At 34.1% G+C, this 13342-nt stretch overlaps 1 protein-coding gene across 1 annotated transcript in view; it reads left to right on the plus strand.

Moving 5' to 3' along the window:
• The window catches only part of EYS (eyes shut homolog), a 1264258-nt gene that overhangs the window by 475739 nt on the left and 775177 nt on the right, over window positions 1-13342 (plus strand). The window contains 3 exon segments of the mRNA XM_036318417.1: window positions 3303-3473; window positions 4435-4513; window positions 12272-12459. Of these exon segments, the coding sequence (XP_036174310.1) occupies window positions 3303-3473; window positions 4435-4513; window positions 12272-12459 (438 nt within the window).

Consider the following 13342-nt stretch of genomic DNA (forward strand, 5'->3'; position numbering starts at 1 on the left):
TTTCCTTGGACTTTCCTATTTCCTGAGACAAAACACTTCTGAAATTAGGCCAATTAGTAACCCTCAGTGGCCTCTCAGTATTCACGTGAAAAGAAGAGTTGCACATCTCCCACTTTAAATCAAAAGCTAGAAATGATTAAGTAAGGAAGGCCTGTGGAAGCCAAGATATGCTAAAAGATAGGCCTCCTGCACCAAGTTGTGAGTGCAAAAGAAAAGTTTTTGAAGGAAATTAAAAGTACTACTCCAGTGAACACATGAATGATAAGAAAGCCAAACATCCTTACTGCTGATATGGGAAAGTTTTAGTGGCCTGGATAGTCAATACAGCTACAACATTCCCTTTAACCAAAGCCTAATCCAGAGCAAGACCCTAATTCACTCCAGTTCTATGGAGGGTGAAAGAGGTGAGAAAGCTGCAGAAGAAGAAAATGTGACATTAGCAGAGGTTGGTTTAAGGGGATTAAAGAGGAGTAAAGAAAGAAGCCATTTCCAAAATATAAAAGTACAAGGCAAAGTGATGTAGACGCTGTAGCAAGTTATCCAGAAATCTAGCTGAAATGATTAATGAAGGTGGCTACAGCAAATATCAGAGTTTCAGTGTAGATGAATTAGTTTTCTATTGGAAAATGATGCCATCTGGGACTTTCATAGCTACTAGATAGGAGCAGGCAATGCCGAGCTTCCAAGTACAGGCTGACTTTCATGTTAGAGGCTAATTAAGCTTGTTATTTTAAATTGAAGCCAATGCTTATTTGTCATTCTGAAAATCCTAGGGCCCTTAAGAATTATTGTAAATCTACTCTTCCCATGTTGTACAAATGGAACAATGAAGCCTGGATGACAGCAATACAATATGATTTACTGAATATTTTAAGCCCACTGTTTAGATCCACTACTCTGAAAAAAAAATTATTATAAAATATTCCTGTTCATTGACAGCGCACCTGGTTACCCAAGAGCTCTGATGGGGATGTACAACAAAATTTATGTCATTTTGATGCTTGCTAACACCACATCCATTTGGAGTAATTTCAACTTTCAAGTCCTGTTATTGAAGAAATACTTTTTGTAAGGCCATAGACGCCATAGATAGTGATTTCTCTGATGGATCTGGGCAGAGTAAATTGAAATCCTTGTGGAAAGGATTCACCATTCTAGATGCTGTTAAAAACATTCATGAGTCATGGGAAGAGGTCAGATATCAACATTAACAGGAGTTTGGTGGAAGTTGGTCCAATCTTCACAGATGACTTTAAGTGGTTTAAGACTTCAACAGAGGAAGTAACTGAAGTTGTGGTGGAAATAGCAAGAGCACCAGGATTAGAAGTGGACCCTGCAGAGGTGACTGAATTGCTGCTGCAGTCTCATGATGAGGGTGGGGATACACTCCTGCTAATGGATGAGGAGCTGCTTCTGATGGATGAGCAAAGAAAGTTGTTTCCTGAGATGGGATATACTCCTGGTTGAGATGCTGTGAGGATAATCAAAATAACAAGATTTAGAATATTGCATCCACTTAGCTGAAACCGTGGCATGGTTTGAAAGGATTGACTCCAATTTGGGAAAAAAGTTCTATTGTGGGTAAAATGCTGTCAAACATCCATCTCATTGTACAGAGAAATCATTCATGAAAGGTAGAACCCATCAATGTGGCAAACCACATTGTTGTCTTATTTTAAGAAATCATCATAGCCACCCCACCCTTCAGCAACCACCACCCTGATCAGTCAGCAATCATCAACATCAAGGCAAGACGCTTCACTGTCAAAAAGATTATGACTTGCCGAAGGCTCAGATGATAGTTAACATTTCTTTTTTAGCAATAAATTATTTTTTATTATGTATGTGCATTGTTAGTTTTTAGACATAATTCTATTGCACACTTAATAGACTAAAGTATAATGTAACTATAGCTTCTACAGGCACAGAAAAACCAGCAAATGTGTGTGACTCACTTTGTTGCTGTGGTCTGGAACCAAGCCCACGATGTCTCTCAAATATGCCTATACTTTCCTTCAGGGGATGGCATCTGTCTATCAGATAGATTACATAACTTAATGCTGTTTGGGCTATTTCTGATTGATTGGCTTAAAATTCCATTACTGGGAGAGCTAAAACTGTAATTACGTGTCAGTTTGGTGACATGAGGCTTAGTGTAAGTTACTCCATTTGGGGCCTATTGTCGTACTTTTAACAGTGTACATTGTACTACACAGCATAACAGCTTGTGCACATATCAGAGTAGTTGCAAGATAGTCCATGTAAACTAATGATTAGAAGTACAAGTTACAGAGAACATGATTTGAACCCTTATCTGCTGCAATGGCCTATGTGATCTGGAAGAGTGATTGACACTCTCCAAATCCTTGTTTACTCAATAGTGGGTTAAAGTTATTATCTCCCTTCATGTTTGATGAGCATTAATTAAAATAATGTGTTTAAAGCCTCAGCACAGGGCCTGGCACAACAGTGATGGTAGTTTTTGTTAGTAGCTGCTCAGTACAGATGAACACAATGAATAAAGAGATTCATCTAAACATTTTATAATGATTCTCTACTTTTTCCTAAGATCTGCATCATGTGAAACCTAAAACACAGTCTAGCTTCCCATTAAAGCTTGGCTTATACTTTTCTCTAGATGTTTTCTATCTATAAAAATTGTCTCTCTGACATGTTTCTGGATTAACATGTTCTTCCTCTCTTTTGTGGATTTTTTTTTGTGTACTTCTACTTGAGCACAGAGGTGGTACATGGTAGGTGCTTAATAAATATTCAAAACGTGGCCTTTGAAAACACTAGGTATTTAGCCAAAGTTAGATTACATTTACTAGTAGAAATCTCAGATAGCCCATTAATAGACTCACCAGGATCAAATTTAGAAAAATTCTAACTCTTAATTCCTATAGGTAATAAATATTTGATTTTCAAGAATCATTACCAAGAAAATGTAGGAATTAATATTCATAGTGATAACTTGATATAATTCATTACTTCACTAATATTCACAATAAAGAACTCATGCTAAAAATAATCTTTTAAGTAGATTAAGCTGGTGTTTTGGTTTTTTTTCCTCATTCACATTAAATTAGTAGTCTGAGGGTTCATACCTAAACACATTAACCTTAAAATTATATTTATTTATTTGTTTGTTTGTTTGTTTGTTTGTTTATTTTGCTACAAGATGTCAAATAATCTTTATAGGAAGGGCGCCTTGATTTCTTGGTGACATTTATCATAATGAGCAAACTTTTGTGTTTTGCTTATAAATAGGCTCATGTTTTGTTTTGTTTCTTCTATATAAGCATCACTTGTGAAGTAAATATAGATGAATGTCTATCAAAACCCTGTCTCCATGATGGAGCTTGTATTGATGGCATCAATCTTTATACCTGTGACTGCCAGAGTGGCTTTTCTGGAACACACTGTGAAACAAATGCAAATGATTGCCTCTCAAATCCTTGTCTGCAGGGAAGGTAGCTATTTTTGTTTTTCTATTATTAAATCTCAGAAAGTAAATTGAACTCACAATACTTAAGACTTAATGTCAAGGGAAAGTTGATAAAGTTAATTTTAATTACGCTCCTTCATAAAACTAGAGCTAAGTACAGTTAAGATGACAGATGCTGCCTTTTCTACTTAATGCAATGCACTGATACATTTTCTCTGCCCTTCTTTTATTTCTACACATTAGCATAAATTTCAATAAATGCAGATTAATTGGGCTTTAATATACTTAAAGGTAACTGCTCACAGTAATAGAAGCAGCAGGTAGGATGAGAAGACATTCTATTATTTGCTCTGTGGAGGGATAATACCACACACTTAGTATTTAATATGTTCCTAAGTAAACTGGTTCTTTCATCCCTATGTGCATGTAAGCTATTTTGTGGCTTTCTTTATGAAATTGTATAATAACTATTCTGCTCATTGATAGCAAATTAGTTTATGCAAATCCAGAGTAGGGGCATTTCTAGGAGATGCAAGTGACAAAGAAGAATGTCTTTCAGATGTACCAAGTTGCCTTTGCAACATTATTATTACTTGTTTTTTTCCTAGTCCTGCCACTGACTTTGTACAAAAGGAAGGCAGGATGAAGATGGATTGCTCATTGCAATGGAGTTCAGCCATAGCTGCGTTCAGTTTCCTAGATTAGCCCTACACGTACTGTAGATCTTCTAGAACTCTTCCTTCTTTTCATTGCCATGGGGAAGATGGCAAAAATGAAAATTGATTTGTTCTTTCAGCCCAGTCACCTTGAAGGATAAGAAATCTGGAATAGACTGCCTTCTGCTCATGGGAATGTGTGTGTTTTTGTTTTTTGGATTTTGGTTTTATTTTGACCTGAACGGGAAAAGAGCAATTCTAAATTTTTAAACTGTCTTGAATTTATGCTTTAATGTCTTATTTACTTAAAAATGCAATTCTATGTTTCATATGCACAGATATCACTAATGAATATCAATGCTCCTGTGATACAGAATGGACTAGCTCAAGATGTGAGATCAAGATTAATGTAAGTTGAATAATTTTGATTAAATTTATAGTAATTCAAGAGAACAAGCAAATCACTTGCTGTAGATTTCAGAGTTATTTCTTCAATTATTAATGATTTAACTACTCAGTTCCTCACCATTTCTTTTTTGAATTTTCCAGTTGCTTCAAACAAAAATCACAGCCTCTTTTTGCCTTTTCCCTTCTGTCTCTTGTTATCTTAAACTTCTGAAATCGGGAGCCTTCATTAAACTAAATTCTGGATATGGTCATTGAAAAAAGTACCTCAGAAGGTTTATAATTTGTCACATGCCTACCTCTCTCTACTCTTAGAATACACAGGTGTCTGTGGATGTCTAGGGATGAAAGAAGATTCAATGATCCAGATAACACACACACACACACACACACACACACACACACACACACACCACACACACACACAATAAATAAATAAATTAATTAATTAATAAGTAAATAAATAAATAAAAAATAAGAAATAAATAAATACTAGATGGATGTGCCCAGAGGTGGTTACATGTAGCAATCCTCAACACCTACAGTACTCTCGGGATCTTTCTTCCAGTATTCAGGAGTCCAATGTGATCTAATGGACATATGATATTTTATGTGGAATGCCTAATCTTTTTGGAAATGTTGGTTTCCTGAAGTTTGAGACTATGCCTGGGACATGAGAATCTCATGAGCCTTTCTGGATAATGGAGAGTTCTTCCAAATCCTTCTTGCTGACAGAGACATGGTAAAGGAAGGAAGCATAGGGGCTAAAGAAGCCTTCAGCTTAGTGAGACTGCGGATATTTTATTTAAATCCTTTCTGTCTCTCTCCTACCTTAGTAAAATACAGTTTATACATCATAGGGTCATTGTATGATCATGTACATAAGAGGTGATAGATGCTCAAAATGATCCTTTTGGAGAGAGTGATGGGGTACTTAAATGTATTAAGGGGAAAGATGATTGACCTATATTTTCCTACTTACCTTCTGTGTGTTCTTGAACAAATTATGTACTGACATTCTGAAGACATGTTTTAGCTATTCAGTGAGGGTCATCATAGCAACTACTTCTTAGATTGTTGTGGGAATTAAATTAGATAATGCATGTAAATCAATTAGCACAATTTCTGACACATATTTTTGAAAGCTTAATTACTTATTGATATTATGTTGATTTTATTCTAAATAATGAAAACCATACATAATATGGAAAAGGACATGTTTTAGTTACTAAATTTGCTGGTATATGAGGCATATATCTTGTTTGTGTGGTTGCATATATTGCCTGCGGTAATCTCTAAAAACTATCTCTTGCTAGTATAATGTGGCATTCTTCTTCTGAATAAAATAAATAAATACATAAATAAATAAGTGTTTATGTAAATGAATTTGTATATATTAGTATTTACAAACACTGCTATGAGAATAATTGTTAAAATTTTCTAGATTTATTTCTAATATTTTTACATAAACATGTACTTTAGTGACTTGTTTTTCCAGAGAAAATGAAATGAGGAATATGAACTTTAAGATACTTTTTATGCATAAACACATGTAAATAAAATATCAAAATTAAAATAGGGTAATAACATATAATGTTATATAGTGCAATTTTTCATGTAATTATATATTTAGATACTTTTCCATATCAATACTTTATATTTATGAATTTCAAAGTATTTATTAAGATATATAAAATTGCACAGAAGATGCTACCTCATTTATTCTTAAAATCCACAAATAGTAGAAAAGACAGTCTGGCCAGTTCAGGGTGGACTCTCTCTACTCCTTCACTTCATTTTGGGCAATTTTTCAATTAATGGGCAAGGGCTATGAATCATCGGAGAAGTAGAGAGGACTGGGTCCTTGATGCCACTGTTTTGTCTTATGCTGCCATTTATTGGCCCCTTGGCCAGCAGCTTTAACTCTTACTACATCTTCTAGGGAATTGGAATCATTCCTTGACAGATGGCAGTCAGATTGTACAATCTCCACCCATTTTATCCCAAACACAAGGCCTCTTAAAATCTTCTCACCATTCCACCTCCCTTAGTCTGTTCAGTGTTGTAAGCAAAATATACCATAGACTGGGTAGCTTAAACAACAGACATTTATTTCTCACAGTTTTGGAGGCTGGGGAAACCAATTGTTTTAACTATTGTAGGAACCTTTCCATTATAATTGAGTCCTAACCCATTGCTTTTAATAGCTAAAAAGGATTCCAAAGAAGTGTTGACAAATCGTATTTATTTACTGAGAGACTGAGCATACCAATTTTCCTGTATCCTATTAAATGAATACATACTTTTAAAAAGTATTGACCAATTTGATGAGGAAAATTTATCACTTCATTATTTTAATTCACATTTTTCTAGGTTACTATGAAGATTTAGCACCTTTTCATATAGTTATTTATCATTTGTAGATCTTTGTGCTTTGTGTAGTCATAGCCTTTGATTAACAGAATTTTTCTTTGGGCTTGCTTGCCCTTTTTCTTTTTGGTTGGTATATAGTATTTACAATTATGAATAAAATCCACTAGATTCTGAAAAAATGCAAATCTTCTCTAGAGTTTTATAAAACTAATATACTATGAAATTTTTTATATTTTTTAACTTAATGATTCTGTGTTTGCATCTCTCTTTAGAAAGTGCTTTTATTTAGCAATATTTAAATAAAATTCTTATTGTATTCATCTATAATTTTAACATTGGTAACACTTTTAATACCTTAACTCATTGTGCATATATTGTTATGATGAAAGAAGTGAGTGATTTGATTTACTTTTTCAAAAGTATAATTTATTTTTCTAAGAACTATTATCTAAATTTTACCTAAAATAATCTGTTATTTCTCTACAGATGTGAAATGCCTTATATTTTATGCTTTAAGTATCTAAATATAGTATAAGGGATAACTATTCTGTTTCTCTACCTTTTAAAACCTCATTTTTCAATCTATATTAATTATTATAATTCAATGATATTTTATTGTAATCATCCTATTTGTACTAATACATTAAGGGCACGCTAAATGTCCTTATGGTTATTTGGTCTGCAAACATTGAATATTTAATATCTGTGGGAAACCAGGGTATAAGAATTTTCAGGCATACCTTCTGACAATCAGTTGGAGATATAGATATGTTTCTTACTTAGCTGACCTATTTATTATAGCTCTCTCTATGTTGCAATGCACAAACAACAACGTCCAAAGGGCGTTATGAATTAATGTCCAAGTCTGTCTTTCCCGGCTAAAGAGTCAAGAGCAATGGACAAACATGGACGGTGCTGATTGAAAAGAACACTCAGGTCAACAATGGAACAGGTGGTCATAGCTAAAGCTCCTTGAAGAGTGAAAAAAAAAGTTTATGTTAGGGCTGGAGGGAGAAAAATACAAGCAAACTCTTTTTTTCTTTTGTCAATCTGATAATTTGAAGTAAGTTTAAAAAAATTAGAATCAGTGCTAGAGAAAAACAAACTTGTGATCGGGTATGAAATGGATGCTGTGGTTTTGCAAAATGCAATTAACTCAATTCTGAACACACACACACACACACACACACAGATGAAAGAAAAGAGAGAAGGGTGATATTCAAACATTTCCTTTTTTTTTTTTTGTTGAGTCTGGATAACTGCTACAATAGAGCTGATACGTTGTTTTGAGTACTATATCAAATTATAAATATATAAGAAAAGTACTAAAATAAAATAATGAAAACATAATAGAAGGAATCAAGGGATTCTAGGATGAAGGAAAACTAAGAATTTATCACCAGCATATCTAATCTAAAGGGAGAACTAAAAGAAATTATCTAAACAGAAAGAAAAGGATTAAAGAAAAAAATGTGTGTGTGCATGTATTTGTATTTCCTCAAATGTGAGCTGACATTTATAAAAGTCTTCTTATGTAATAAGATTATTCACCTTTTGTCTATCATATACATTATATACACTTTCCTATTTTTTGTTAATTTCTAATCAATATATAGTGCATGTTGACACTCAAAAGGGTAATGTATCCAAACTTACTGAGATTTCCTCTAACGGTTCTGTGGTTTGTGACAAGTTTGAAAGGGACTTAGTAAAAAAAGTTATTCTAGCCCTGGCCTGTGTAGCTCAGTTGGTTGAGCATAGTCCCATGCACCAATAGGTTGCTGGTTCGATTTCCTGTCAGGACACATGCCTGGGTTGTGAGTTCGATCCCCAGTAGGGTGTGTGCAGGAGGCAGTCAACTGGTATTTCTCTTTCCATCTCCCTTCCTCTTCCTCTAAAATCAATAAAAGCATTTTTTAACATTACTTAGTATTTTTCTCACTGTCTTTTAATTTGTAATAAATCATGCATTCATAAGTATGCTTTTCAGGATAAGATTTGAGTAGGAATCCCCCAGCAAATGGTTAGCTGTTTCCCACAAGTCATTGTACAGAATATCTCTCACTTTTGGTTGTAAACACATGTTTAAAATAAAGAAGATCTCATAAATGGGTATATTTATCACACATGCGGAGTACCTTGCTTTTCTACTTAATCTACCATTGCAGATTAGTCTACATTAACATAAGTAGTTCTACTTCATTCTTATTACTATTACATAGCTTGGAGGTACCATATTTATTTAGTCAGTATCCTCTTGATGAAAATTTGAGATATTTTAAGTGTATTGTTCTTAAAAAAATATTTATGTACCTTAGATGCAGAAAATAGAGTTAATCAAACACTAGTTCATATTAGGAAATAATTATTAATACTCGCTTGCTCATTTGTGTGTGTGTGTGTGTGTGTGTATCCTTTTGGCCTCATAGCCTATTCCATTCACACATACTTCTGTGTTTATTAGATCTTTTCTTACATGTTCTTCCTGATATTTTTCTCTATTTCTTTATTTGCTCTGGTCTATAAATCTTGAAACTGTATGTTATGGGGAGATGTCTTTCGCTGTTCTTGCAAGAGCAAGGTCAAATCTAAATGAGAAGAGCAAAACAAGTGGGGTCAAGGCTTCTCTTAAACACTCACACCAGCCATGTCCCTTACAAAGCTACAGACTCCTTACAAAGTGTTCTCCATCTTTTGGATTGCTTGTCCATGTTTGACACCTCATTTTGCCAAGTTAGAGTATAAACTTGGCCCTTTCTAGCATGCCCCTGTCCCCCGCCCAGCTCACCACTCTATTGTCTGTGTCCATGGGTCATGCATGGATCATACATGTTCTTTGGTTGAACTCATACTCTGTTTTCCAAGATCTAATTTGAAGTATCCCACTACTTTAAAAACAGCAATGCTAAAAGGAAAGATTCTATGAGATAAATGTTTTATGATAAAGATAAAGTCAGATAAAACATTTCTACACTTCTGGGAAGTACAGAGATCACAGGACACATTTTTGGAATTAAACTATACACCTCAGGGAGAATACAACTGTCATAGAGATAACTGGCATGTTTACTAGCCAATCTGGCGGTTTGCTCTGGCTAACCAGGGGTGGGCAAACTTTTTGACTCGAGGGCCACAACGGGTTCTTAAACTGGACCGGAGGGCCGGAACAAAAGCATGGATGGAGTGTTTGTGTGAACTAATACATGTTAACACTGCTGCTGGTGAAGGAGCGGAGGGGAGAGCAAGAGAACCCTCCGCTCTTTCGGCTCCGCGGGCCGGATAGAACAGCCAAACGGGCCGGATCTGGCCCGTGGGCCGTAGTTTGCCCACGGCTGGAAGCAGTCCACAATGAATGCGTCACTGCTCTGGTGTTCTCGCACTCCTGTGCATTTCCTGGCATGGTGTTTTGAATGCAAGTTGAGTAACTGTAGCATTGGGGTCTAGCTTAATTGTCTAGATTGCCATGGTCTACAACATTATTCCATGAACACACCAGCTTTTTATTTCTTTAATTTCTGGAATTAAATTAGTGAATTCTTCTTGGGAAGCATTTTATTATATTAAATAGAGTGCAGCAAAATGCTATAAATGATTATGAACAAAAGGAAAGGCATCCCTCTTCATTTTTGAACCAGAAAAGATCAAGAACTTTAAGTGACACTTAGATTTTTTAAAAGAAATTGTTTTTGTATTTCCCATTAAGCCTTCTAATTAATTTAGTAAAAGATTCTTGTAAACCCCAGAGATGGAACTTTTGGCAGCCTAAAAATGATTTCGTTCTGCCCAAGGGAAATATAATTCAATTAGTTTATGTAATTCTTTCTAATCATTCATTCTGTATACCAGCCATAGGAATAACAAAGAATCATGTTGTTCCAGGCCATTCCCTGTGGAATTCTTCATTTTTATTCCATAAAAATAACTGCAGTACCTGCACGAAGTGCCTTTGGGAATCCTTAAGGAGTTCACATTTTCAGTAAAGGTAGAACAAATATCAGAATGACATTAATTTATTTAAAAAAATGTATTTAACTCTATCACTTGGGTGAGCATAAAAGATCACCATCTTGGTTTCAAGCATGACTTAAGTTTTATACTTAAGGGCACAATCCATTGAAAATGATAGTAATTTAAACTCTCTGGTGATTTTGACAAATTTTTAATTTTCCATTTGATGCATGATATGAATGCAAAAATAAAAAGTGAGACTGTATCAAAATAAAAATCTTCTGCACAGCAAAGGAAACCATCAACAAAATGTAAAGGCAACCTCTGAAATAAGAGAAAACATTTGCATACCACCTATCTGATAAAGGGTTAATATCCAAAACATATAAGAAACTTATGAAACACAATGGCAAAAAAGTAAAAAAATAAAACACACACAAATAATCCAATTAAAAAATGGGCAAAGGACTTGAATAATTTCTTCAAAGAAGTCATACTAATGGAAACAAATACATTAAAAGGTGCTCTACATCATTAATCACCAGGGAAAGGCAGATCCAAACCACAATGATGTAAGTTCACAGTTAGGATGTCTATTATAAAAAATACAAGAGATAACAAATGCTAGCAAGGACATGGTGGCAAGGGAACCCCTATATGCTATTGGTAGGAAAGTAAACTGCTACAGCCACTATTAAAAACACTATAGATGTTACTCACCTCTGGAAATTAAAAAAAAGTAATTATTATGTGATCACAACTGCATTTCTGGGCATATATCCAAATAAAATGAAACCATTATCTCAAATATCTGTAGTCCCATGTTTACTGCAGCACCATTCACAATAACCAAGGTATGGAAACAACTTGAGTCTCTATTGACAGATGATGGCACAAGGAAAATGTAGTATCTATACGTACAATAAAATATTATTGTCTTTTAAAAAAAGAAGTAAATCCTGCCATTTATGAAAATATTGATAAACCGGGAGAGCATTATGCTAAGTAAAATAAGCCAGACTGAAAGCCACGTACATACTCATGGTCTCACTATATGTGGAATATTAAAGAAAAAGAAAAGTTAAACTTGTAGAAATAGAGGTAGAATGATGGCACCCAGGCACTATGGGTGGGAAAACAGGGAAAGGCTGATAAATGGCACAAACTTTCATTTATAAGATGGTTATAACATAAAAACAGTACATGATTACATAAAATTTATGTAATTTCCCTCAAAATTAAACAATAAAACATTTGACAGAGTATTTCTGCTGACAAAGTTAAATACCTCTTATTGCTAGACACATATTTTAGTGACTAGAGGAAAGGACTATCAGATACACTTGCATATGTTTTTTAATGTTTAACCTCAATAAAATTTTAATGAAATTATTAGTCTGACCACTGACCATCAAATTTTACTCTCTATTTCTTAACTTAGAACTGCACATCAACCCCTTGTATGAATCAGAAGTCAGACCATGGCTTTACTTGCATTTGCCCAAGTTGCTACGCGGGTGCATATTGTGAGGTAAGTACCGATAGTTCTGCTGAGCAGGAACTGAATATGGACCTCTGTGTTAATGGAGGGATCTGTCTCGGTGAATCTGGACACACATTTTACTGCAGGTCAGTATTGATTCACAATTAACTAAATATATATTTAGTAAAACTTATAAATATCCCCCTAGTAATGCACTCTAAAGATACTAAGTCTTAAAGTAAATTTTTGTCTTAATGTAATTAAAATTTGAAATAAAAAATTCTAAAATAACATTGCTTATATTTTTTCCAAATAGCATATATTCATAATAGTATCAATCCCATGTATGATTTTTGAATTTAATCATCCCTTATTTTATAATTATTTCATATCTCCTTTCCTTTCCAAAATGGTTTTTAATCATTTAGCACATGCAGACTATTTATTATTATGACAGTTATTATTCTTTATTATATATTGCCTAATGTCCCATTTCATTTGTAAATTGTGTGTGTGTGTGTATGTGTGTGTGTGTGTGTGATTTTTTTTCTTTGTATTTTTAAACATGGGTTTTCTTATTTTATTCTGGTGGTCCAATAAAGTATAAAATGTAAACATGCTTCTAATATCAATAGTAATTACATAAAATAAAATTATAAAAATGGTCACTTGACCACAGCAAGGGTCCTCCAGTTAATCAGTGCCTGGATTAAGTCATCAGTAGTAAATTAAACAATTATTCACAGTAGATACAATGTTATAAATCAAAATTTTATTCATGGGAAGCCACTAAGTTCAAGAAATTAAAACAAAATAGAAATAAGTGAACCTAAAACTAGATAGTATTTGTTAAGTCAAGCACCATAAAGCTGCTCTGTAGAATGTTATTTTAGAGAATGTTATCCATGGGATAGTTACAGCGACCTTTCTTAAAGCATGAAGTCAATGGAATTCAAACTAAGATGCCTGTTTCTTTTCCTGGAACACCTCCCAGGGACAAGCATAGGCATCCATTACTGTTACAGGGTT

The sequence above is a fragment of the Myotis myotis genome, unplaced genomic scaffold, assembly GCF_014108235.1.
Source record: "Myotis myotis isolate mMyoMyo1 unplaced genomic scaffold, mMyoMyo1.p scaffold_m19_p_7, whole genome shotgun sequence".
NCBI classification, from domain to species: domain Eukaryota; kingdom Metazoa; phylum Chordata; class Mammalia; order Chiroptera; family Vespertilionidae; genus Myotis; species Myotis myotis.